General features: G+C 55.9%; 1 protein-coding gene across 2 annotated transcripts in view; it reads left to right on the top strand.

Annotated features, from left to right (window-relative positions):
- The window catches only part of TNS3 (tensin 3), a 210,592-nt gene that overhangs the window by 9,563 nt on the left and 173,912 nt on the right, over window positions 1–27,117 (top strand). The window contains exon 2 of one of the 2 annotated variants that reach the window (XM_040455025.1): window positions 8,512–8,514. In XM_040455025.1, coding sequence (XP_040310959.1) covers window positions 8,512–8,514 — 3 coding nt within the window. Of the gene's footprint in view, window positions 1–8,511; window positions 8,515–22,582; window positions 22,679–27,117 lie in introns of those variants that run through there. The other variant, XM_040455027.1, reaches the window with a different exon arrangement.

Here is a 27,117-nt window from a genome sequence, read left to right as displayed (position 1 = left end):
GTATTACTCTGCAATCAAAAAGAATGAAATCTTGCCATTTGCAACTAGTGGATGGAACTGGAGGGTGTTATGCTAAGTGAAATTAGTCAGAGAAAGACAAATATCATATGACTGTATTCATAGGAGACAAAACAGATGAACATAAGGGAAGGGAAACAAAAATAATATAAAAGCAGGGAGGGGGACAAAACGGAAGAAACTCATAAATATGGAGAACAAACTGAGGGTTACTGGAGGGGTTGTGGGAGGGGGGATGGGCTAAATGGATAAGGGGCATTAAGGAATCTACTCCTGAAATCATTGTTTCACGCTATGCTAACTAATTTGGATGTAAATTAAAAAAAAAAAAAAAGAAATGCAACAGATTTCTGTATGTTGATTTTGTATCCTGTGACCTTACTGAATTCATTCATTAGATCTGATAATTTTTTGGTGGAGTCTTAAGGGTTTTCAACAGATAGTATTGTGTCATCTGCAAATAGTGACAGTTTTACTTCTTTTCCAATTTGAATCCCTTTTATTTCTTCATCGTGTGTAATCGCTGTGTCTCAGGCTTCCAAAACTGTGTTGAGTAAAAGTTGTGAGTTAGGAGCATCCTTGTTTTGTCTCTTAGAGGAAAAGCTTTTAGCTTTTCACTGTTGAGTATGATATTGCTGGGGCTTCTTATACATGGCTTTTATTATGTTGAGATATGTTCCTTCTGTACCTACTTTGTTGAGAGTTTTTATCACTAGTGGATATTGAATTTTGTCAAATGCCTTTTCTCCATCTATTGGGATGATCGTGTGATGTTTATCCTTCGTGTTGTTAATGTTGTGCATCACACTGACCAACTTGCAGATGTCCAACCATCTATGCATCCCTGGAATAAATCCCACTTGATCGCGGTGAATGATCCTTTTAACGCACTGTTGAATTTGGTTTGCTAGTATTTTTTTGAGGATTTTTGTGTCTGTGTTTATCAGGGTCATTGAACAGTCATTTTGTGTGTGTGTGTGTGTGTGTGTGTGTGTGTGTGTGTGTGTATCTTTGGCTTTGGTATCAGGATAATTCTGGCTTCATAGAATCAGTTTGGAAACATTCCTTTCTCTTGTATTTTTTGGAACGATTTGAGAAGGATGGGTGCTAACTCTTTAAATGTTTGCTAGAACTCACCTGCAAAGCCGTCTCATCCTAAACTTTTGTGCTTTGGGAGTTTTTAAATTACGGATTCACTTTCATTCCTTGTAATAAGTCTGTTCAGATTTTCTGTCGCTTCGTGATTCAGTCTGGGAAGGTCGTATGTTTCTAGGAATTTGTCCAGTTTGTTGGTGTATAGTTGTTTGTAGCAGTCTCTTACGATCCTCTGTATTTTGTGATGCTGGTTGTAACGTCTCCTCTGCTTTTATATATTTGGACCTGCTCTTTTTTTCTTGATGAGTCAGGCTAGAGGTTTATTGATTTCATTTATATTTTCGGAGAAGCAGCTTGTAGTTTCACTGGTATTTAAAATTTTGTTTTAGTCTCAGTTTCATTTATATCCACTCTCATCTTTATCATTTCTTTCCTTCTACTAACTTAGGAGTTTGCTTGCTCTTCTTTGTGTAAAGTTAGATTGTTTATTGAGGATTTTTCACGTTTCTTTTCTTTTTTTTAATTGTTTTAAGAGAGGCAGTGAGAATGGGGGAGGGGCAGAGAGAGAGGGAAGGAGAATCCCAAGCAGGGTCTGTGCTGTCAGCACAGAGCCCAACACCGGGCTTGATCCCATGAGCCGTGAGATCATGACCTGAGCTGAAATCAAGAGTTGGACACTTAACTGACCGAGCTGCCCATGTGCCCTGGGATTTTTCATATTTGGCTTGTATTGCTATTAACTCTACTCTTGGAACTGTTTGGTGCATCCCATAGATTTTGGACCATTGTGTTTCCAATTTGGTCTGGAGTGAGTACTGCCTGGGGTGGGGAGGTCCTGGGTGCCCTTCACTGGGCCTGTCTTGGCAGGTGTGCTGGTGTTGCTGCGGGTATGGTCCTGAGGATACTGGGGTTCAAGGTGCCTAGGCTGTCGTGGTGGGACGGCTGGAGTTGGAGGGCACGTGGGTCAGAGGCTCCCGGTGTGAGCTTCACTGGGTTCACCTTGGTGGACCGGGTGGCCTAGAGCAGATGCGGGCTGGGTGTGTCCCGCGGCAAGCCCTGCCAGGGCTACTGTGGTGGGACCGCAGGAGCTGCTGTGGGCTGGGGGCACGGGCTTGCGGGGGGCACCCAGAAAGGCTGGCAGAGTGCCTGGACCCTGCTCACATCTGCACTAAGGGTAAAGGGGAAGATAGGAAGTGATCCTGGATGGGGCCTCCAACCTTGGAGAGAGTTCCAGTGATTCCTGGCCTGTTTGGCAGATGCTCCAGGGTTCGTACATGGATCTCCTTCACTGACAGCCTGGTTGTCTCCTCGCGTCCCAGGGCGGGGAGCGTGCGCGGGATCTGCAGTGAGCTCCCTCCCTCCTGCCGGTTGCTGTGTGGGGAGCAGGTCCCCCGGCGCCCATGTCTCCCTGGTGTTCTCACTGTGGTCCCTGTGCCCTCGGTTCTTCTTCAGGGGGAATGGCTCTGTGCACAGCTATAGAATTAGCGTGTCCGTGGGGGAGGTGAGTTCAGGGTCTCCCATGGTGGCCTCTGGGCCCCAGAAGGCTCTCCTAACCCACGGAATCTTAATTCATTTTCATAATTCAATACCCTGCCAAGTTCCCAAAATGGTTTGAAAAGCACACGGAAACAGATACAGAGGGATGAAATATTAAAAAAAAAAAAAAAATGCACGACCCAGAGAAATGATCTGACAAGACCGTGGAGCCTGTGGAAGGTCGGCATCTGGCGGGTTCGGCACGAAGTCCCCGTGATCGCAGGGATTTGGCCGTGAGCTTCCTGGCAGCAGCGCGGGAAGGGAAACCATTGCTGTCAGTAGTTCTGCCGTGTCCATGAAATAAAACACAATGGATCACGCTAAAAGCAGATAACGTGAACCCAAGTTGATCCAGGGAGCGGAGGTGTTTCTGAGGCTGAGTCCTGAGGGAAACACCTCTGGAGGGGCCCCCCCACACTGTCCACCCAACACGCTGGGGGAACACATGGGCTTGAATGCCCTGGGTGGCGGCCAAGAGCATCGGCCAGAAATGCGGGTCTGTGGGAGGAATGTTCCTAGGGATGCGGGTGTCCTGGATGCAAACATGGAACTGCACAGGGTGTCCCGGGACCACGGGAGAATGGACTCAGCCTTCCAAGGGCCACAGAGGTGGCCACGTGCATTCCCCGCTGTGCCCTCCGAGTGGTGCGTGCCCGCGATGGCTTCCCCGGGGCGCCTTGGGGGCCGCGCTGCCATGATTTGACACAACGGGCTCGAACACGGCTGGCCTGGTGAGTCCTCGCAGAGACCCTCTTGTTGCTGAGCCGTCTTCCTCTGAACCTGACGTGGGCTGAGTCTGTTCGGCGGAGCGCGTGTTCTCCTGGCCACGCGCCAGGTGTGGTGGGTGACGAGGGAGGATGATACCGATATTCTGTGGATTATAATTCAATTTAAAAGCTGTTTGGGGGGGCACCTGGGTGGCTTAGTGGTTTAGACGTCCGACTCCTATCTCGGCTCAGGTCATGATCTTGGGTTCGTGGGTTCGAGCCCTGCATCAGGCTCTGTGCTGACAGCTCAGAGCCTGGAGCCCGCTTTGGGTTCTGTGTCTCCCTCTCTCTGCCCCTCACCCCCTCACACTCTCTCTTTCTTTCTCTCAAAATAAATAAAATTTAAAAAAAAAACGCTGCTTTTGCTAAGACTGCATTTCACTGTAACTTGGAAATGTGTCCAAATGGAGATGGGCGGGCAGGATATATAATGCACGCGATTCTGAAGACAGTACCGAAAAGGGCTGACTGTCTCCCTGATGGTTTTCGTTTCAGTTACACGCAGGTGACCTTCGGATGTATTGGGTTACAGAAAATACATCATTACAGTCGACATCACCTGCTTCTTTCTGAAATGTCATCGCTGTAAAATGGGAGACACTTGTGTGGCTCGCGTGGCTTGTCGGGCGGGCAGGCGGGTCCAGGGGTGTCCCGATGTGCTGACGTGGGGCAGAGGAGGTCGCCGGTGCTGGAGGAGATGTGCCCAGCCTCTGATGAACAGGCTCCATCCTGTGCATGGGCTCAGGTCCCGCGGGAGGGGCAGGTGGGAGGCGCGTCAGGAGCTGCCCTTGGTGACCGAGGTGACACTTCGGGGCCTGCGTCCTGGGCATGTTGAACACCGGCTGCAGGTCTCAGCTTGGACATGATGGAACTTTCTCAGTGCCTTCCTGTGGCTTTGCTGCCGGGAAGGTGGGGAGGAGGGCGTCTTCGGGATTCTGGGAGTTGGGGGTCCCTGCCGTTCTGGGCGGTCCTTGTCCCCTGTCCCCCCAGTCCTGCTGCTTCCACGGAAGTTTTCACACTGACCGGACAGTGCCGTTGCCATGTTGGCCACATTCCTTTGTTTATTTGGGGGGCTGGTCAAGGGGAGAGAGGCGACTGTTCTCTGCTGGTCCCTGACACGGCTTAGCAGGATGTTCCCGTGGGGACATACTTTCTGAGCATCCCCGAGGCCACACCTCTCCCTCAGGAGACACAGGCCGAGCGTCCAGCCCCATGGTGGCCTCGCTCTGTGACCCGGGCCCGGGCGCTGACCCCCAGTGTCCTTGTGGCGGTGGTGTGAGGTTTGGTGAAGTCACGTGGAGGTGAGCCCACAGTCCCCATGAGCGGACACGAAGGTCAGAGGTTAGGGGTCGGCCTGAGGGGCCACGTGTGGCAGGAGCAGAGGGAGGCCTGCCATGGGGGGCGGGGGAGGCAGCATTCAAGGGACTCCCCTAGGCGCTTCTGGAAAGGCTGTGATGTCAGGAGGCCAGGAGTCAGGACAGGAGCCTGTGGAGCTTGGGCAGGGGACTCGAGGCACAGTCCTTGGATGCCAGTCGGCAGAACCGAGGCTCCGAGCTTGGGTTCCTGCTGGGCCTGCGAGGCTGTGTGTGTGTGGATGGCTGCCTTCGGAGATTCGTGGCTTCATCAGGCAACCAGGGCACATGTGAGGACAGAGGTCAGGGTCAGCTGCCAGGCCCGCCTCCTTCTAGTACCTGAAGTTCTTGTCTCCTCGTCCACCCGAGCCTCAGTTTCCCCGACTCTGCACCATGGTGGCTGTCACCGCACCAGCTATGTTTGCCAACATGAGCCACGGCGTGGAGTGTCGTCCCCTAAGCTTCGGGAAGGGGCTTCCTGAGCTGGGGCTCTGCACCCCCAACAGTGAGCGTGGTCCTTGTTTGCGTGAGGGCTGCCTTTAGGAACAGTATTTGGGGGCACCAGGGGGGCTCAGCGTCCAACTCTTGGTTTCGGCTCAGGTCATGATCTCGCGGTTCATAAGTTTGAGCCCCAATTCGGGCTCTGCGCTGACGGCGTGGAACCTGCTTGGGATTCTCTCCCTCTCTCTCTCTGCCCCTCCCCTGCTCTCTCTCTCTCTCTCAAAAAAAAAAAAAAAAAACCACACTAAAAAAACCAAAGTGCAAACAGTATTTATGATGACATTTTCGGTCACTCCCCAAAGCAGGAATGTAGCCCTAAAACCAGCATGCCGGACCTCACCTCTCCCCAGTTTGCCCTCCTCATGCCTCCCCCCGGCACCCGCCCGCATCTCCTCTCCCTGCTGGTCACCTAGTCCGCATCTTTTCCTGTGCCCTCCTGGCGGCTGGTCCTTCTGCGTCCACCCCCAGCAGCTCTGTCCGCACTGGTGGAGGGCGCTGGGCAGAGGGCCGAGGGTGGACGGGGACAGAGATGGAGAGATGGCCTGTCGGGGAGCCGCCTCCAGGCCCTGGTGACCTGATGCTAGGACAGGTCAGGTGTCACGCCCTGCCCTGCGTTGCCCGGGGCCTCAGGCAAGGAGTGCTGGAAACTGACCAGTCTTGCTGGGTCATGGTGGTTATCATGACGGGAAGGTCAGCTCCCCGCCCCAGCCCCCTGGGTCTCCATTCTTGGTGCATGGCCCTGGGGTCTGAGTCACCTCCTGTGCCGGAAGGTCCTTGGAGCTCACCAGATGGTCCACGTCATAATGTTGCTTCTGCCGCCCTGGGGGATGTCCGCCCCCGTTACTAAAATCCGAGCATGTGTCCCCAGTGTCTCATATTAATGGAAGGAGGCACTCGACGTGGGACTTGAAAGGTCAAGGGAGCAACTCCTGTGAATGGAAGTTGGGTGTTTGCCTCTTGGGGTCCTTCAAGCTCCCAGGTGGCAATTTGGGCTGTGGCAGGTTTCCGGTCGTTTTCCCACGCCCCGGCCCGTGGATGGGTTCCTGAAAGCCCCCTCCTGACCCCCTGTCTTGGGCATAACCTGCAACCCTGTGAGGAAGGTGCTAGGCTGGGTTTTCCTGCTGGGTGTGTGCAGGGGACAGAGACGTTGGGGCCAGGAGAGCCCCAATGTCTCTGTCCTTTACCTGTGCTGTGTGGCGTTGGGGTGATTCTGTCCCAATTTGTCTTTTCTTTCCTTTTTTCCTTTTTTTAATTTTTTAAATGTTTATTTTTGAGAGAGAGAAAAACAGAGCAAGAGCAGGGGAGGGGTAGAGAGAGAGATGGAGACACAGAATCCGAAGCAGGCTCCAGGTTCCTAGCTGAGCTGTTATCATCAGCACAGAGCCCCACATGGGGCTCGAACTCACGAGCCGTGAGATCATGACCTGAGCCGAAGTCAGACGCTCAACTGACTGAGCCCCCCAGGCGCCCCAGTTTTTCCAGCCAGGAAACAAGAGCAGTTGAAATCTGCAAGCGGGTGATGCTGGAGTGGCATGAATGAACCCCGCCTCTGTAGGATGAAACCCAGGGCCTGTTCCTCCTCCCCCCCCCACCCGCCCTCACTGCAGGGGAGGGGTGCTCTCTGGGCTGAGGGACATTTCTGGGGGAGTCTGGGAGCGCCCGGGGGGAGGGTGTGGATCCTTTGCGAGCATCCAGTGGGCCTGAAAGGACGGGGAGCTTTGCTTTTGGCCGCTGGCTACGAAAAGCAAAGAAAAACAGAGACAGGGAGCCGGCGCATTCCTGGCGGGGCCTGTGGGGAGCTGGCCCAGCCTCTTTGATCCGGGTGCCTGGGCCTGCAGCGGCTTGCTTCCAGCACATTCCCTTTCCCTGTGATGTCGGGGTGCCCGCGCTCTGGCTGGAAGCACTTCTCCTATCTGCCTGCAGGAAGCGTCGCCCCTGTGCAGCCCGATGACTTGCTAGGGCCTCCTCCGTGCGGTGGGAGTGGGCCACAGACAGACAGACGGACCTAGGGGAGAGGATGTCCTGAGGGCCTGGCCTGCTCACCGCCCGCCTCCTACCCGGGCCTTCTGAAAATAGGGCACCTTTCAGTTTGTAGGCTCTCTCCGGAAAATTCCATGATGCCGGCTTCGGAACACAGATGCCACCCTTTCATGCCCGCCTCGCGGCGTCCCGGGTGGAATGATTCTTTGTTGGAGGGTTTGCCCCAGGATGTTACAGCATCCCTCCTACCTCCTCCTTCCCAAAGCTTGCGGCCGCCCCAGTGGTGACAATGAAAACAAACAAGGGTCCCTCATGTTTTCAGATGCCCTTGACGTGCCCGCTGATGCTGGGCAGAGCCGTCCGTCCTTGAGAAAATGAACTGGGAAGAAAACAATGACGTGGCAGTCTGGTCATGGTCCATCGTGGACATCTATTTCCTGTTGTTGCAGGATTAAAGCATGGAAGGCTTTGGCCGGGCAGAGGACTGGGTTAAAGTGGCCCGTGTTTGGGTGAAAAGATTGCCTTGGGAGCTCAGAAAAGGTCGCTTTGCAAGCTCAGAGCAAGCGGGAGTGAGTCATGGTGAAGGTGACGGTGTTGGGGTCAAGGTGATGGTGGCTCCTGTTTGTGGACGGCCCCTCAGGGGCCGCGTGGGCGTTCGTGTTCCTTGTTCCTGTCGGGAAGAAGCCCGGGGAGAGGAAAGTCTACCCATCTCTTGAGTAAGGTGCTGGAAACTTTCCCAGACGCACCGAGCCTGTGGTTGGCTCCAGACCTTTCTAATGAGGGTGTTCTCTTGGGGTCAGTCTCTGGATCGGGGGTCCATCACGGTGCTCTGTCCCCTGCCCACTCGCCCTTCTGCTCTCGGGTGGCCTTCCTGGAGTGCTCTGCATGGGGACAGCCCTCTGAGCCGCAGCCCGCCCCCGCCAAGTGAGGACCGCGCCCTCCGCACCCGAACCCACGGGGGCCATGCCTGCCGCAGGGGCTGAGCCCGTACAGGAGCACTTGTTGGGGGGAGCCTTGCCCTTTGGGTCTGGGGACGTGGCAGACGGTCCAGCCTGGGGTCTGCGCTGAATCGCCTCAGACATCTCCTCCTGTCCCCCTCTGGTCTTGTCTGCGAGGGAGACTGCGGCTTTGCTCCGCTGGGGAAGGGGATCTAGAGGTACACCTGTTGACAGCTGCTCCTCTGGGGAAGGGGACCTGGAGGTACACCTGTTGACAAGAGCAGCTGTTTCACGGCAGGGCCCAACGATGGGGGTCACACAAAGAAGGTCAAGCACCAAACAGTAATCACACCCTTGTGGGCTGCGCAGAGCATCCCGTGACGACCCAGGATGCTCTGGGACGGGCTGTGAGTGGGACATGGTGTCGTTGGGGGGGCAGAGGGGCTGCAGACGGCCAGGGGAGACCCCATCTGGGGGTTATGGCCCTTGGTGCCCAGGACGAGCATCCAAGACCAAGAAGAAGGCCTCAGGGTCTCCGACTTCAGTTTCATTAAATGAAAGGAATTTTTAAAAGATCACATCCTGATTGAAAAGCTTCTCCAGGGGTGCCTGTGGGGCTCGGTTGGTTGAGTGTCTGACTCTCGATTTTGGCTCAGGTCGTGATCTCACTGTTCAGAGGATCGAGCCCCATGTCGGGCTCTGTGCTGACAGCACGGAGCCTGCTTGGGATCCTCTCCCTCTCTCTGCCCTTTCCCCTCCCCCAAATAAATAAATAAAAAATAAATAAAAGCTTCTCCAGAATCTCCTACAGAGCTGCTCAGTGCCCAGTAGTCCGTGGGGTACACACGCTGTGTATGGCTGCACGTGCACGCACACCCACGCGGTGTATAACTGCACATACAGGCACACACGTGTTATGCGTGTATGTGCACACACGTACACGCAGTGCTGTGTGTATATGTGTACATGTGGGCATGCATGCTGGTGCGTGCACACACGCGTGTACCATTGCATAGATGTGTGGGTGCATGCCTCTGTGTGTGTGTGTGTGTGTGTGTGTGTGTGTGTATGCGTGTTGTGGACTTCTGGAACGGAGGCCGGGAGAGCAGGGATTTTTTCTGTTTTCCCAGGCAGGCTGTTTCTCACGCTCGCTCACGAGCTGCGCTGTAGACTGGCTTCCGGGCTTGGCAAGATGAACGGGAACGCATCTTTAAGTAGTTCTTTTATTTGTCAAATCCCTGCTATTTTGTTAGAATCTCTCTTACAGCCAAAATAGCCTCGGGGGAACAGTACTAAAAAAAAGAAATGCGTTGGGTGTGTCGGAAAAATGTGCTGGGGGTTGGGTGCCTGCAGACACACGCTGGCTGCCCCTTTGCAAGGTCTGTGCAAACGTTCCCCGTCCTATGACACAGGCCGCGGCCACGATACCTTGGAGAGGGGGGGGGGGGGGGGGGGGGGGGGGGGGACGGGGAGAGGAGGGAGCCCCGGTGCCCCCAGAAATTGCTGCTTCCTTGGCACAGATCATTGTGGAATCCGCCCAGCTGCCCACATACCGTTGTGTGTTTCCTCCCAGTAACAAGCAGAGATCAATCTTCGTTATTGTGTCTCTTCTGCGAGGAGAGGATTAATGTTTACATGATGATTCCAACTGTGGATTTGCCCGCAGGCTCCTTCTTCCTTGTCTGCGGGATGTGTCCCCTGGGCTAGGTGCTGGGGACACCGTATCCTCCCGGTGGGTGGACTTCGGGTGCCTCCCGCTGTCAATGGTGTGGTCACCCCCTTGGCGCCTGGTGCTTCTGTCTTAAGAGCCCTCAGTTGGGCCCGCAGGGGTGCGGTGGTTGGGCCAGGAGCGCGGACAGATTTTGTGGCTCTCCGGACAGATCACATAGGGTCAAATCACTTTCCAGGTGTGACCCCAAGTCACCGCCGGCCCCTGGCTGCAGTTCTGGATGCTGACCGCAGCTGTGCGGAGCCCCGCCCCGTATCTCCCCATCCCTCATCCATCCCTTCTGCCCATCCCCAGGCCTCGTGATCTCACGAGTGCCATGTGAACACCGCAGTGGGACGGGACCATCCTGTCCATGGCTGTCCACCCCCCACCTGCCTCTGCCTCTTCCTGGACACCTGCCCCCGCCTGGTGCCATCCATGAGCCACCTTGTCCCCGGCCAGGGGCATTGGGTCGCACCCTGCCACCCCTCCATCCCCTGTCTCTTGGTCACAGGGCAGCCTGAGGAACCTTTTTAAACATTTCAAGTCACATCACGGCATTCCTTTGCTCAGAACCTTCCAAGTGGTTCCATTTCTGTCTGGGTTACAGACCAAGTCTTGAGCGGGCTCTGCTGGGGAGACCTGTGTGGACGTTTGGCGGTCACATGCCCCCAAACGGAAGGCAGAACGGAGACCAAAGCACAGGGTGGGTTCCCTGCCAGGAGGAGCCAGATGCAGCCTCTTGGCCGGGCCCTCAGAGTGAGGGGTGTGTGGGCTGACTGCCCATCCTGTGCACATTGATGTTAGATAGTAATAGGGACCTGAAGGAAAACGTGGTGGAACGTGGAGCCAGCGTGGGCAGAGGTGGTGGACTGTTTCCACAGGGGGTCAGGCAAGGCCTGAGGGGTTGTGCTTTGACGGACAACGGGAAGTTGCAGTTGTATGTGCGGGAAAAGCACGTGCAAATGTCCTGAGGCAGCAGCTAGCCCAGCAGGTTAGAGAAGAGCTGGGAGGCAAGCAGGTCCCGGTGGGCAGGGGCTGGCTCAGGGGGTCTATGGGCCCAGGACACTGGGTTTTTTTGTTAAAGGGGGTCCTTGCAAAAGCTGGGGAGTGCCAGAGGATTGTCATGTCCTGATCCCTGGTTACAACGATGCATCTAGCTGGCCTGCGGATGAGGAGACGGTCAGCTTGCTGGTGCCTGGAACAGGGTGGTGGTTCTGGACCCCAGGGCCATGTTTGGGGAGAAAATCCAGAACTCTGACTGGGAGGGCTGAGGTAAATGCTGCCTTCCGGACAGCCCAGTGGGGGTGAGGAGTGGGTGGTACCCAGAGCTCAGCATTCAGGAGGAAGGGCTGGAAGGGACAGCCGTGGGGCATGTGCAGGGGAGGGTTCAGGACACTTAGTGGTGACTAGGGGCAGAGGGCCCCCAAGGGGAACTAGGGCCCGTCTGGTGCGAGGGGAGGGTCTAGGACACGGGGTCATGGAAACCAGGGAGGAAGGAGCCGTCAGGTGCCTCTGACAGGAGCAGAGTCAGTTGTGGGTGTGACTGCGGTGGCTGGTTGGGGACAGGTAGGAGCTTTGGTGGGCTGTTGTTGTGGGTCCTGGAGTGAACGGGATGGTGGGTAGTGGGCACTGTAGCCAGCAGCAGGGAAGGGAGGTGCGGCCAAGGAGGGCTGTCTTTAAAGCTGGGGTGTGCGTCCGCTGGGGGACGGTAGTGCAGGGAGGAAGAAGCTGGTGAGGACCTTGGGGGAACGAGAGCTGGGTCCCTCGGGGGCGGGGGGCTGGGCTCCAGGCAGGAGGCAGTCTGCTGTGTGTTCATTTCGGGGTATAGCTGCTGAGGGTGTCCACGAGCTGGGTGGCCTGCACTTGGGGCGGCAGCTGAGCTCCTGTGTGCGTAGAACAGAGCGGCTAGGGGCGCCTGGGGGGCTCAGTCGGTTACGCGCCCGACTGCGGCTCAGGTCGTGATTTTGCGGATCGGTTCGTGAGTTCGAGCCCTGCATTAGGCTCTATGCTGTGAGCTTAGAGCCTGGAGCCTGCTTGGGATTCTGTCTCCCTCTCTCTCTGTCTCTCCCTTGGTCATGCTCTGTCTCTCTCTCAAAAATAAACAAAGCATTAAAAAAAGTTAAAAAAAAAAGGGGGGGGGCGCCTGGGTGGCTCAGTCAGTTGAGTGTCTGACTTCAGCTCAGGTCATGATCTCACGGTTTGCGGGTTCGAGCCCCTCATTGGGCTCTGTGCTGACAGCTCAGACCCTGGAGCCTGCTTCAGATTCTGTGTCTCCCTCTCTCTCTGCCCCTCCCCCACTCATGCTCACTCTCAATCTCTCTCTCTCTCTCTCTCTGTCTGTCTGTCTGTCTCTCAAAAAAAAGTGTAAAAAAAAAAAACAACAGAGCAGTTATACACCCACAGGTGCCGACCACAGAGGGTGGTGGGTGGTCAGAGGAGTGAATGAGTGAATGAGTGAATGAATGAACGCAGCATCCCCTTGGAGAGGTTTCCTGGAGTCCACACTGAGCCCTCCTTGTGGGCAGTGACCTTAGCTTGTGCCCCTGACCTTCCCCTTCCTGACCTGGTGCATAGCAAGTACACAGTCTGGACCTGGCCACCTGGTAGAAGGACAGGTGTCCCCGTGCCCCTGTGCCCATGCGGGGGAGACCCCGAGAGCTGGAGGACAGCCTCCGAGCCCACACTTAGGGGAGTCCTCCTGTGAAAGCATGGGGGCCCATCTTAGCCCCAGCCCCCATGAGCTCTGAAGATTCCTGCCCTGAATGGCCCTTAGTCCTCAGCGCAGCCAGGGTCCTTCTGACCCCTTGGAGCGGCCTCAGTCCTTCCCACAGGCATTTCCGCAGGTCCCCGCCAGTGCCTGTCTCCACCCCTGCTGCTCCCTCCCTTGGCTTCAAGCCTCCCTGTTTTCGCAGGGGTCAAGTCTAACCTTGAGCCCAGCCCCCGGCGCCTCTGGGACCACCCCTCCTAGGGCGCTGTCTTCCCTTGGTCCCTCCCACATAGTAAACTGGGGAGCGGATGATGGGTGGGTGAATGGTCGCTGTGAATCACTGTCCGTCAGCTAATCAGAAATCAAAGGGCAGCAGATACAACACGGGTGTGACCGCAGGGTGTGGCCTCCAGTGACCGCCATCTTCAAACCTGGTCTGTCTTTATTGACCCACAGTCAGTTACCTGTGCGGCCGGTTATGTGTCTGCCCCCGCGGGGTGGTGGGGGGGACGCTCGGGGGACACCAGCCACACGCTGTGCTGCTTCTGTGCGATGGGCACAGTGATGCCACAGGAGAAGCCCGGTGCTGACTGGCGCTGACGTGGAATAGCCCATCCTAAGGGAGGGTGGGGAGCAGCACGGATCCTGTGCTGTAACATACTCTCTAACTTCTGAATTTGTACTTTTGTAAGCCCAAGCCCAGAATGCATGTGGGCTCTTTTCCTCTTTAATGGTTTTGTTAAACCTTCCTTCATCTGGGTCTTTTAGCCATGGAAGGAAGTCAGTAAGGCAATTCACGGTCATTTCTACCCTTCTTCCCCACTAGACGTACGTTGGCCGGTAGATTTTCTGTTCTCCCAAAATGAACTGATTAAAAACTCTTCTGACCTTTATCGTTACTTTTCTAGAATTGAGGTTTAATTGATGTATAACGTTGTATTAGCGTCTGGTGTGCAACATAGTGGTTTGGTATTTATATACATTGCAAGATGGTCACCATGGTAAGCTTTGTTAATGTAAGTCACTGTCTGTCACTCAGCCATTGTAGCTGGAATCGATTTCAAGTTCATCTGCCAGATGACGTCATTGTGACGTTGGACTTTGGTTTCCAGGGCGTAATAGGCTCATGCTTGGTGGCCTTGAATGAAATGATGGCATTTGGGGCACTTTTGTAAATGGCTGCTCCTAGATCGTTAAGAACCAAGCCTGAAATTCATCTAATTGTGATTATTAAGATTTGTAGATTGAATGCCTTCTAGATGCGTAAGTTGAGTGAGAAAGCACTTGAACCAAAATTTTGGCACTTAAGAATTTTTTTCACGTATCTTAGCTGTAAAAATGAGAGTGTTGGTTGGTTTTAAGATCTGGTAACTCCAGGGTGAAAATAAATTTATTTATCGTATGAGCGTTATGACTCTAATACAGAGCATTCATTTGAAAATCAAAGCTTTTAAACTTGTCAAAAGTATAGAATGTAAAAGCTTTATTTATTAACTCGAAGATTTTAAAATTATAAACGCAACATGACTGACCTTTCTGGAAGTGGGGGGACAGACAGCAGTCCCCGGCAGACGCACCGCCCAGCCCCCGTGGGCTGATGCTCAAGGGCCCCGGAGCCATCAGGAGCCAGATGAAAGAAAAGCTGTCCCCAGGGAGGCTCAGTCCAGCTCCGAACAGTGAGGCCTGGGTCCCGTGTGAATGACAGAAGCCGTCCCTGGACGGTGGCTCAGGTGGGAGACTGATCAGTGACCATTTAGCCTTAGCGAGGCTATGGGCCATGAGAACTGGGCGAGTCCCCATCTGTGGGAAGGACAGGCTGCCTTCTGCGGAAATTCAAACCTCAGGATTTGGTTATCAGCTCCCTGGCCAGGTGGGCTCACAGCTTCTCTGTGAGGGAGAGAGAGAAGATTCCTGGCCTCCCTGGGTTTGAGGGGCACCAGGTACCAAGGGAGCGGTCCCAAAGTCCCCGTCTCCCCCGACCCCCAGCCCTGCATCAACACCTGCCCAGGAATAAGAATATGGACTCACAGTGACAGCAGTCAACACAAACCACTTTGGCCTTTTTAAAAACTCCAGGAATAAAGAGTTAGAAATGGGTCAACAGTGACGCTTCCTCAGACGCCCCGACTTTATCTTTCCGTTGTTTGTTAAGGGCCTGACCCTCTGAGTGAGGGGGAGGAAGGCACGTGGAGTCAGCCTCTCGGACTGGTGGAGGTTGGTAGTGATGCTGCCGTCCCCGTCGGCAGGTGAAGAAACTGGCCCAGAGTGGTTGCTAGCAGACCTGTGGACACACAGCCAGCAGCAGAGAGGGTCAGGGCGCAGCCTGGCTAGGTCTCGTCTGCGTCTGTGTGGCCTGTGTGGGTCCAGCCTCCTGGGGTGTGATGCTCCAGGCCACGGGGGACAGCGGGGCGTGTGCTGGGGTGCCAGGTGTCACCGGCTGCAGATCAGACGCCTATGGGTGGGCCAAGGGTAATCCGAGGGTGTTCTAGACGCAGCTTGGTGACCCAAGCGTGGCGGGGGGAGGGGGGCGCTGTCCGCCTGTCCCGTACCGTGAATCCTCATCCTCACCGTGGGATCCAGGCCCCCCGAGCCGGGGAGGGGCGGCCGGGGGAGGCGTGCGGGGGGCCTGGAGAACTCGAGGGCTGCTGGGCCGGGCAGCGGGCCTGGGTCCCCTGTCCTCACACCCGCCTGGGGAAACGCACGGGTTTGGGGCTACCCAGGCAGTGGGGCAGGTTCACTTCCCAGAGCCTCCATTTACCTCTGAGAAACGGGAGATCGCGTCCCCCAGAACCGGCCTGCTGGGGGACGGAGAACGTCCAGCCACAGCTGGCGTATTGAGGCCTGCCACCAGGCCTGGACAGGGACCTCGATTTCCCTCGGTGGGACATAGAACTAGCTCTGAGATCCTTCAGCTTGCTGGCAGTGGGGAGCACTGTGGGGGGGGGGCGTACCGAGAGCCTGGGTTTGGGGGAGGAACTGAAGGGTCCCATCCTGCATTCTTGGGCCTGGCGGATTTGCTCAGAAACTAGCTGATTCCGGGGGTTTCCTTGTACTTGGAGGCAGTGTCAATGCAGAGAGCATAGGGGAGCGGAGGCCAAGCCCCCAACCCCCCCCAGCCTTGTCTCCCCATGCTCGACAGAGGCCGCTCGCTGGCCCCCCGCCCGGCCTCCAGGGTAACTGGGACAGGATGGGATGGCTGCGGGCTTGTCCGCCCTGGGTCTGCTCCATGGGGACCGTGAGTGCTGACCAGAGGCCGGGGCCCTCGGCCTCAGGCAGGCTGTGGGTGTGGGTGGCAGAGAGGCTCCCCGAGGGCCCCCAGCTCCCCTTCCCCTGGGCCATCTCCGTGCAGAGGCAAGAACACTCGGTGTCTGTTTCCTTTCCCGTCCGGCCCCTCCTGCAGATGGACTCCCGGGCGGGGGTCCGCTGTCACCTGATGAAGGATGTGCTCTGTGCCCGTTGGGGTGGACGCAGGGAAGAGGCGCCCAGTGGGGTTTGCTTCTGCCTTTTCGGTTTGCATTTGAGGCCGTGACGTCCGCTGGGCAGGAGCCCACACACCTCAGGGCCAGGCGTCCGTGGTGCTCGGGGGTCTGTGCAGCCTCCCCGCCCTCGTGTCCCCACCTTGGGCAGGTGCAGCAGCAAAGACACCTCCCCGCCTCGCCCAGCCCCTCCTCTGTCCTCCTGTCCTGTCCTCATCCCGGTCGCCACGTGGCGACAGGAAGAACTAGTCCGGGCGGCTGGAGCCTGCTTGGGGGGGCATCGGCCCTGGATCCACCTCCCTTCCTCCCGAACTTCTAGTTCTTTCCTGAAGCAGCTGCTGGTTTGGAGCAGGATGGGGGTGTGGGGCATACGCCCGCACCTCAGAGGTTGCCATTGTAGCAGAAGTGCCTTTGCCGTGCTTTGCGAGGGTGGGTAGGACGCACACGGGGGAAGTGAGATTAGGCGCTCACTCTCTCCGCATCAGCAGAAACCTTTGTGCTGAGGGTGTCAGAGGTCACCACCTTGCTTCTGGAAGAAGCCACCAGACATGGGGAGTGGGCTGTGAGCTCTGGCAGGGAGTCACTTGGAAGACACTTTGGTTACCGGGCTGTATGGCCTCCGCCAGGCCAGGGGACTCTCCATGGGGTTCCTGAGTACCTGCTGTGACTTTCTCCAGAAAGGCAGGTGTGAAGGACAGAGCCTGGAGAAGGAACCCCTGACAGTTCGGCACCCTCCTAAGTAGGTCACACCTGCTGCTTTAAGCATCTTCCAGGGTCAGGCTCTAAACACACAGCACTTCAGTCTGATCCTGTCCCCCGTGTCCTGGGGGGTCACGCATCTGTGCTCCTTGGGGGACACTGCAAGCCAGCTCTCTGTCTCTCCTGGGTCCCCATGCATCTCTGGATGCCCTGGGACTCAGTTTCTCCTTCTGTCCAGTGGCCCGTCTTCTCCCCCTCCTGGCACTGTCTGGGCACAAGCTGTGTCACCAGCAGTGAGAGGGGCATGTGGGGCTTCCTCAGTGATGCCGAGTCAGGAAGAAGTGGACTGTGGGTAGCACCCCTCGGGGCCCACTTGGTCCTGCCACCCTCCCGTGGGCAGAACAGAGCAGGGGGAGCAGGGAAAGGAGGAGAAGGAAGGTCCTGAGAGGCAGGCCTGTGCTGGAGGAGGCCCAGGTGTGAGACCAGCCCCCAGCATGGCCGGCGTCCCCGCCTCCGCACGAGGGGAGAAGGCTGTGCCCAGAGGTCGCTGCAGATGAGAGCTGCCAGCCGCTCGCTGGCCTCAGAAAACCCTGGGCCTGGAGCCTCTAACATCATCAGAGGCCAAGTGCTTTTCAAAGTGCCGTAGGTGGCTCTGGGAGACTCCCTGGCACTCAGGGTCATTGAGCCATGGGCCAGCTGTGGACCAGCAGGGACCAATGCCTGGCCTATGACAGTCTCACGTGTGCTGGGGAGGGGGGTGAAGACATGAGCTGTCTGCCCAGAGTGCTTGGTGGGCCCCCTGCAGGACCCATCCAGGATCCATCCAGTCCCCGGGAGCCGCAGATCTGGGGCCCTACCCCCTCGTTCGGGTCAGGGTCGGTCTGTGCCCTAGAGCCGAGCTCTCACGGGGGACGGGTCCCACCAAAGTCTCGGTCACTCTGACCCTGTGCCGAAGGGGCACGGCCCGCCTTCTCTGGCCAGCTCACCCTTTGCCCTGTTACAGTGAGGGGAGGTACTCTGAGACCACGCACCCACCTGCAGAGGGGGACCGTGACTGAACGGCAGGTGATGGGTTTCCTCTCCAAGCTCCCACGACGCGTGGAAGCTGAACTTTACACTTAATGCCCCGCCCCTCAGTTACCTCTGAGCCCGTCCCCTCTTGTCCTTCCAGATGAAGAGGTGCCTCGAGACCACGTGGGCACCTCATCGGACCTTCAGGGTGCTCCCTCATCTCTACCAGCAGGACTCTTGGGTCCGACTTTATTCCCGGGTGTCATCACTGTTTATTTTGATGTTCAAGTTGTGTCTGGTCCTGCCAGCCTCTTCGGGGCTGCTCTGGTGTCCTCGAGACACGGCCCCATCATTCTGTGAGCGTTCCCTTACTTTCCGGCAAAAAAAGCCGCAGAATAAAAACAAGGTATTGTAGGTTAATTTTTACGGTCCCTGACTCACACCTGAAATCAGCCATGTCTGCGAGGAGCCCTGGTTTCTTTTACCGGGAAATAGGATTATTCTACTCTACTCTACTCCACTCTATTCTATTCAACTTTATTTTATTCATTTCTACTTTATTTTACTTTATTTTATTTTAATTCTATTCTTTTCAACTTCAGTTTATTTCATTTCTAAAGTTTACTTATTTTGAGAGAGAGAGGGAGAGAGAGAGAATCCCAAGCAGGTTCTGAGCTGCCAGTGCAGAACTGATGTGGGGCTTGAACTCACGAACCGTGAGATCACAACCTGAGCTGAAACCCAGAATCAGATGCTTAACTGACTGAGCCCCCAGGCGCCCTGGGAAATAGGATTTTAAATCGAGTCCTGGGTGCCGGGTGTGGCCACTGCTGTTGGGGGCTGCTTCCTCGCTGTGGACAGAGCTGGGGCGTGGGGTGATGCGTGCACGGGTGTGTGTGTGTGTGTGTGTGTGTGTGTGTGTGCGCGCGCGCGCGCACTGACATCAGTTTTCATTTGTCTGTATCTGTGTCTCCATGGAAACCACGGGCCAGACCAGCATCCGATTCAGGCCTGCAACACGGCGTTTCCTGACTCTTCCTGTCCCCGTTATCGAGGGACGGGCTCTGCTTTTCTTGCCCTTGATGCCTCCCTGGTCCTTCCTCCTGTACCGCCCTCCTCCATGTCCTCCGCTCCCCACACCCCTCCCCGGTCCTCACATCCAGTAGCTTCCTGGCCCTCCCCTCCGACCTGCCTCCCTCTGCCCTCACTGCAAACTGCTGCACCGTGGGGCCCCCGGGACCCGGTGTTCATGCAGCTCCTGTCTCCCCACCGATGCTGGGGTCAGGCCCCCCTGCGACAATATGGCCTGGGACCAGGCTCTCCACCCCCACACTGGCGCTCATCCCCTGGCCCGACCTTACTGCCACCCAGGTCCCTTCAGTTCACTGAAACGCCGTGTGCTGTGACCTTGCTCTGGTCCCTGGCTCTTTCTTGTTTGGGAAACATCTGACGCTCCCGCGAGTGGACCCACGGCCTCTCGGGCACCTGTGGGGGTGCTTCTGCCATCGGGGGTAGCGGTGGGCATTCTCCCAGCCATGCCAGGCACACAGCGGCTCCATCAGTGTTTCTGGACGGCTCTGTAAGCGTGTGGGTGCGGGGGTGTGTGGGGAGCAGACCCCACTCCCGCCCTCCCCCAGGGAGCCCCGAATCCTGTGTCGGCATTGGCCTCGTCCTGGGCTCCCGTCCCCAGTCCGGTCTTGGCTTCCGGTCTGACGCCCAGCACTGCAGTTTGCCCTCGTGGTGTGGACCCTGGAGCCCCTGAGGTCTGTCCTCTGCAGGCTGGAGGTCAGGGCCTGGCCTGGCTTCTGGGCTCCCCAGCACCCCCAGACTCCGCTGCCCCCAGACCCCACATTTCAGCTGGCTTCCGAGGGGGCCAGATGGTGAGCTGAGACGGACGGAGTAGCTGGCCTTGACGTCATGGAAATGCAGCGAAATGGGTTTTTTTCATTCTTGCCCAGCATTTATTGCCCCCGCTTGTGTTGTGTAGAAAACCCCAGACGGAGGTTAGACCCTGCAGGCCCAGGCCGAGGCTCAGACAGACGGCCGCGCTGCAGAGTCAGGCCCATGGCTGAGGTGGGCTTGGGTGTGAGGGGTGGTGCGCAGTTGGGGAGGCCGCGCAGGAGATGGGTCTTGGGCTAAGCCTGGAAAGGCTGTACTTTCCACTCAACAAAGGAGAATCGGAAAACTCTGGGAAGCCCTGAGGGGGGCCCCAGCACCCGCCAGGGCACAGAGCCCAGGAGCCTGGGTCTGGGGGACGCTGCAGGAGGGCCCGGGGAAGGGGGGCTGGAGAAGTGGCCAGCCGGCAAAGTGGGGAGCCACGGCGGGGCTCCCAGTGACGTGTGCTGGGGGGACTCACTTGGGCTGTCATGTTCTGGACTCGGACCCAAAGCCCCTGGTCTCATCTGTTGATTCTCACCTATTGCTTGTCACCCGTGACACGTACCACGTACATCTGACCCACGAGTAGTACTAAAGTGCACTGATGTTTTGAATGATGGACTTTTCAAATGAGAGGGGTTTTGGGGTGTCCCTTTGAACACAAGAGCATCTTGGGCATTGGAGCTCCTGAGCACTTGCTGGCCATTTGCAGGGGGTCCTCTGCCCCCTACAGAGTGTGGAGCCCCACCTCCAGGTCAGGGAGCCTGACCACGTTGGGGGGCACCTGCTGGTGGCTGGGGTTCACCTCTGCCGGGTCCATGGGGAAGGCTGGAGGCAGATCCAGCTGGTTTCTGGAAAGAGTGTTTTCAGATAGCAGAATGATGTGCTTCCAGCTCAGCCCCTAGACGCTGGTTGGCACCCCATCTTGTATTAGATGGCGGGGAATCAGAAACAAGTTCGGCACAGATGGCACCTCAGGTCCCGCGTCCCTCAGTGGGGGAGAGGGACGTATAGTAGACACAGGACTGAGAGGGTTGCCTGGGTGGCTCAGTCAGTTACGCGTCCGACTTCAGCTCAGGTCATGATCTTGCGGCCTGTGGGTTCGAGCCCCGCATCGGGCTCTGTGCTAACAGCTCAGAGCCTGGAGCCTGCTTCAGATTCTGTGTCTCTCCCTCTCTCCCTGTTCCTCCCCTGCTCGCAGTCAGTCTGTCTCTCTCAAAACTAACTAAACATTTAAAAAAAAATTTTTTTTAACAGAAACAGGACTGAGAAACGTTTGCAAAAAACACAAGTCTGAATGCGGCCCAGAAAAATGAATAGTGATGAATGAATCTCGGAAATGAATGAATGAATGAATGAATGAATGAAGAGAGGCTTAAGCTGAGTGGGAGCCATGAGAATAAACAGGTGTCTGCATCCGAATGGCGTGATGCAGTTTGTTATGTTGCTGCTGTTGTTGTTGTTGGTGTGTGTGTGTGTGTGTGTGTGTGTGTGTGTGTGTGTGTGTATGGCTGAAAGTCAGAGCTTTGCTGTTTCCCTGCAGAAACAGGAAGATGGGTGTTCAGTGCCGGAACCCGAGAGGTTAATTCTGGCCTTGAATCCGAGGCTGGAATTCGCACATGTGTTAGCCATAAAGGCCTAGCTCTAGCCCACCCCGACTGTTCCCGGCGCTAAGGCATTGGAGTTGCTCACGGAATCAGAGATGCGAAACAGAGTGTTAGAACCACGCAGGGCTGAGCTGTGGTGTGTGGGGGGTGGGGGTGGGGGTTAGGATGGCTCTTGGGCCGGGCACAGAGGCAGGCCAGTGAGCTGAGATCCACTGCTCCACAGTGACAGCCGTGTCCCCTCAGTCCCTTGGAGGCAGGTGGGGGGGGGGGGTTCTGGCGAGCTTAGGAAGCGAGCTGTTCTGTCCGTGCATCCAGCCTGGCTCTGGGCTGCCCTACAGGCTAAGTGACCCTTCCACTTTCCAGGTGTCCGGCTTCCTCTTCTGTGACATTCTGCCCGGACCCTCCGGGTCACCTTCACCTCCCACGCTTGGGGTTTTAAATTTCTTTCTAAATAAAGCTGCAGGGCCAGAGAGGAAAGCAGGACTCTAGAAAGCAGGATGTGATTGTCCAGCAGCTGGACGGTCCCGAGGATGGTGAGGGGGGGAAGAGAGCGGGGATCCCAGCCCCCCAGCTGTGGAAGGACCCCAGTCATTAGCTGCGAGCTTGCTGAGACCCGCACGTGGTCCTCAGCCATCTCTAGCAGGGAGGGCTGCCTGCTTTCCTCGCTTGAAGAGGTGCACTGGAAAGAGAACCTTTCTGCGTTGGAATTTTCCTTCTTTCCACCCCAAACGCACTGTTGGTTAGCTGCGCAGACCGCCCTCAATACTGAGCATTACAGATGCAAGTTTAGTGAACGACACTCAGGATTTTAAAATCCTGGAAGCCTGAGAGCCGGCAGGTTTGATGTTAAGCCCCTGGGCTGGCATTCCCGGAGAGGTCTGAAATCCTAGCCAAGCTGACCTCCAGCCAAAGGCGTGGGTAATCAAGTCTGATGGCAGCGGAAGGTTTGCCCCCCAGCCCTGCCCGGGGAGGCGTTTCTTCTCCACTTTGCCTGCGTTTGGCTGAGAAGCCTTTTGCCTGCTCTGGAGCTGCGGTCTGGGGCGGGGGAGGGAGGGCTAATTCGTGTCAGATGGAGGGGCGCCTGGGGGACCGTGCGCTCGCTCGCCTGGCTTTTGTTCCCGACGTCTGACTCCTGACGGTAGAGTGGACGTGGAGGTGCCGGCTGCGTCCTTTCGGGGCTCCGGGGTCCAACTTTTCCTGGGACTTGCAGGCGTAGGGGCCCTGGAGGCATCCCAACCCCGCTCGGGCGCGGGAGAGGGGACAGCGCCCGCCGCGGCCGACCTCGCGGGGCCGGGCTGTGCTCTCTGCGGGCGCCCGGGCGGCCATGCGGCTGCGCGCCTTGACCTCGGGGCCCCCTGGAGGGTGCGCGCGCGGGGCCCGGGCGCGCCGGCACCGGCGCCAGGTGAGTGGGTGCGGGGCTGCAGGGGCGCGGGGCAGAGGGGGCGCTGCGGCTCGGGCTTCTTGGAGAGGGCGAGCGGGGCGCTCGGAGCTGGGAGCAAGGGCGCGGGGCGGGGGGAGCGCTTTGAGACCGGTGCGCGCGCGGGTGGAAGCGTGTCCGTGCGCCCACGTGCGTCTGTGCGCCCGTGGCTGTGCGCGCCCGTGTGTGCTCGCGTGCCCTCTCTTTGCGCTAGCGTGCACCTTCCCGCATGTTTCTGTGTGCACGCGCGTGAATACCTTGTGTGCGCGCGCAGGGGGCCCCTAGCGGGGATGCCAGCCATTGCCTGGTGGGAGGCGGGGGCCCTGGTGAGCCCACGTGGAGTGGGGGGCGGTTCAGGGTTAACTCTCCAATCCAGCTGCCTCTCGATCCTGTTTCCGTGGACTCCTTTTCCCGAGTGGAAGTAGGACACTGGTCGTGACGCAGACCTGAGGCGCAGCGCAGGTTTCTTTCAAAGGGAGAGGGCCGCTGGCCCTGTGCTGATGTCGGGGGATGCACTAGCATGTTGCCAGAGTGCAAGGTCACCGGGGCCACATTGCAGTCCGTGGTGCAGGGGACAGCCCTCCGCAGCGTTGGCATTGGACCCAGCAGATGCCCCCAGAAGGTTGAGCACCCCTTTCTTTGAGTCTAATGGTTAGGCATTTAGTGCATTCTTTTTCCAGGAAACTTTTCTAAGGTTCTGAGAAAGGAGAAGTCAAAATGTCAGCTGCTTTGAGTCACTTTGGGTTGCCCTCCATTGCGATTTTCAGTTTAGCAGCCAGGCAGGCACTCTTGCTGGGAAGCTTGGGGACTGTGTGTAGTGTGCTGTGTGGAAAGGGCATCTGTCTGGACGCCTGTGATCTGTGGCTGCCATGGGGTGGAAACCTCGGTGGGCGGCTTTAGGGGCCACTGTGTCCCTGCAGAAGGGTTTTGTGGCCCTTGAACTTCAGGGTCAAGTTGGTTCCCCCGTCTGCTGGCCAGAATGCCAAGTACCAGAACTCACCCCGAGATCCTCTTTCCCAAGAGGAGAACAGCTCAGGGTGTGCTGATTCAGCCTTTGTGAGGGTCCCTGCCTCGCTACTGTAACATTAGCCCCCTGACCGTAGGGAGAGGTCTGTGCAGTTTTGCACTTGCGTAGAGCAGAGCAGAGGGTTACCCTTCCCCGCTCACGTGGGGCTTTCCTTGCTCAGCTTTGCAGAGATTTTTCTGTCTGAAAAGAGACTTCACAATCAAGAGCGGCACTAATTACTGGGTACCCCTCGGGGAGTCCTCGTGGACCGGGCAGCCCTGCTCGCTGCCCTTCCAACTGTCTGCTCCCGACAATTAAATGCAATTTAGATTCCTGAACCCGAGCTTGCTAAACGCGGCAGCACTGAAGCCTCCCCTCCCCCGCGCACCCCGCGGCCCCACCTCCCCTGGAGAAATGAAAGCAAAGTATCAGGTGAAAACAAAGGCAGTCTAATCCCGTCTAGCTCATTTCACAATGGAGATGTTATGTACAGATGAAGCGTGAGCAGATGTTATTACACTATCTGGAGCGGGGTCCTCGGGGACGTGGCCACCGACCGGGCATCGGCTCCCGAACAGCACCTCTGCTGTTTCCCCCTCCGGTCTTCTAGAGGCGGCCCAGCGGGCCAGGAAACCGCAGGAACACAGTGCCTCTTTCTCCCCGGTTCCAATAAAGGTATTTGTAAGGAATAAAAGGTCACAGTATCCTCCACTGGCCCAGGAACTGGGGCCAATTCATTCCGTTAACAAATGTTAATTGAGGGTCCAAAGGTTCGCCCTTCTGCCAGGCGCCTCGCCGGGAGTGGGGGCGGGGGGGGGGGGGGGGGACTCAGAGGCAAATGGATGAGAGCCCCATGTCCTGCCTTTGGGACGTTGCAATAGAGCATAGGCGAGAAGGCATATAAACAAATGACTGAAACACGAGGGGGGAAGCCTGTGCCAACTGGGCCACTGCCACAGAGGACTGTATTTTTAGATGCCTGAGAGCCTGCTCCTGTCTGAGCACGAGACGGGTGGAGACAGGGTCTGAGCCCACAACCCTTTCCTTTGGCCGTGTGGTTTCGGTTTTGCATCTTTTCCCTGTTTGTGGGACAGTGGTGGTCATGGTTACGGCACACAAGGAGCCTGCCAATGTCCTGAGCTTGTCCTAGGGGCTCCGGCGTCCACCTTTTGCAAACCTCGAGTGCAGGAGCCCCGCTATCATAAAGTTGAATCTCTTGGGGCACCCGGGGGGCTCAGTTGGTTAAGTCTCCAATTGGCTCCGGTCATGATCTCGTGGGTTGTGAATTTGAGCCCCAAATTGGGCTCTGTGCTGTCAGCACGGAACCCGCTTTGGATTTGCCGCCTCTCCCCAGCTTCTGCGTGCCCTCTCTCTCTCAAAAATAAATAAACATTAAAAAAAAAAGTTGAGTCTCCTGAAAAAAACCCGTAATAATAAGGATGTGAACAAGCACATACTAACAGTGCCCTATGTGTATGCAGGATGGATCCTTATAGAATAGTCCATTATGTAGCAGTGGCTCTCAGGCCAGCTGCAGATCGGAATCGTGGGATGAGTTTTGAAAAAGTTTGTGTTCTGGCCCCATTTCCAGATTATCTGTGTTCACTGGTCCGGGTGGGGTTTGGGCAGAGTGGTTTCCTTTTTTGTTTTCTAAGGTTCATTTATTTTTTATTTTGAGAGAGGGAGAGCAAGCAGGGGAGGGGCAGAGAGAGAGGGAGAGAGAGAATCCCAAGCAGGCTCTGCACTGTCAGTGCAGAGCCCGATGCAGGGCTGGAACCCACAAACTGTGAGATCGTGACCTGAGCCAAAACCAAGAGTTGGAGTCTAACCGACTGAGCCACCCTGGTGCCCGTAGCAGAGTGGTTTTAAAAACTGACCAGGTGATTCACCCCTCCCCCGTTCATGCTCTGTCTCTCTTTGTCCCAAAAATAAATAAACGTTGAAAAAAAAAATTAAAAAAAAAAAAGGGGGCGCCTGGGTGGCGCAGTCGGTTGAGCGTCCGACTTCAGCCAGGTCACGATCTCGCGGTCCGTGAGTTCAAGCCCCGCGTCGGGCTCTGGGCTGATGGCTCAGAGCCTGGAGCCTGTTTCCGATTCTGTGTCTCCCTCTCTCTCTGTCCCTCCCCCGTTCATGCTCTGTCTCTCTCTGTCCCAAAAATAAATAAACGTTGAAAAAAAATTTTTTTTAAAAATAAAAACTGACCAGGTGATTCCCTTAGGCTGCCGGGGCACACAACTGGCACCTGGTATAGCGGTTGGTCATTGACAGGAGCTCTCTTCATAGGCAGAAGGGGAAGGTATCCTCTGTGTCCCCAAGTCTCTAGTGACTTGCCCAGGGTTACAGAGCTTGTACAGCAGGCAGCAGAACCTGTGTCCTGCTTGGTTCATGACACGTTGCCTCCTTAGGCTTGGCAAGGTCAACAAAAACACCACGAGATGACTGATGAAGTGACAAGATGGCTGAGGGACTAGACGTGGTCAGGGAAGACATGGGTGAAAATGGGACTAGAGACGGTCCCCTGGAAAGCTGTAAGCTGCCAGCACTCAGGACAGGTTGAACTGCAGGGAAGGAGAGACCCTCCCCAGCATCTGTTCACACTGGAATTGCCCCTCTGCCAGTTTCCGTCCCTTGGCAGTGGCTGGTGGAGTTGTCTGCTGACAAGCTTGTAAGACCAACTGGGGACAGGAGCTGTGAGTGATTAGTTATGTCTGCTGTAGGTCAGGGAGTAAGGAGTTGTGGTCTGTGTGCTGATGAATCACTCTTCCGTAGACCTCAGGGCAACATTTGTCGAAAACTAGAATTCAGAGTGTTCGTTCAACACCTTGTACTTGCTAGTGTGATGTGGGATCCTGAGAATATACTTTGGAAGAAGATGCAGTTTCAAAATATAATAGAAGATGTGATTGAATTGTACACTTAATTATGTGCCATCTTTTAAGTTGTTTTGGCAATTCTAAGTGCTTTGAATTTAAATATGAGTTTTGGAATCCATCTGTAAATGAAAAAAAACCAGATTTTTTATTCAGATTGTGTTGAATCTGTGGATTTTATGAAAGAACTGCAGCTTAACTACATTACCCATGAACACTGTATATCTCTATCTGTTTAGGTCTTCCTCACTTTCTTTCTGAAATGATTTATAGTTTTTCCTTTATAAGCCTTTCACAGAATTTTTAAGGTTTATCCCTGAGGATTTAATATTTTTGATGATGCTGTAAATGGTAATGTTCTTTGAATTTTAGATTCTGAAGTTCATCGCTAGTATGTAGAAATACAGTTTGTACATTCATTGATCTCCTGTCCTTCCACTTTGCTAAACTTGCTTGTTAGTTCTAGAACTTTTTTGTAGATTTTGTGAGATATTTGTTTCTTTATATATATATATATATTTTTAATTTTTTTTTTCAACATTTATTTA

Source organism: Herpailurus yagouaroundi, unplaced genomic scaffold (genome assembly GCF_014898765.1).
Source record: "Herpailurus yagouaroundi ecotype Mexico unplaced genomic scaffold, PumYag 214, whole genome shotgun sequence".
Classification (NCBI taxonomy): Eukaryota; Metazoa; Chordata; class Mammalia; order Carnivora; family Felidae; genus Herpailurus; species Herpailurus yagouaroundi.
The sequence above is the reverse complement of the archived record's forward strand: the minus strand, read 5'-3'. Positions and strand labels throughout refer to the sequence as shown.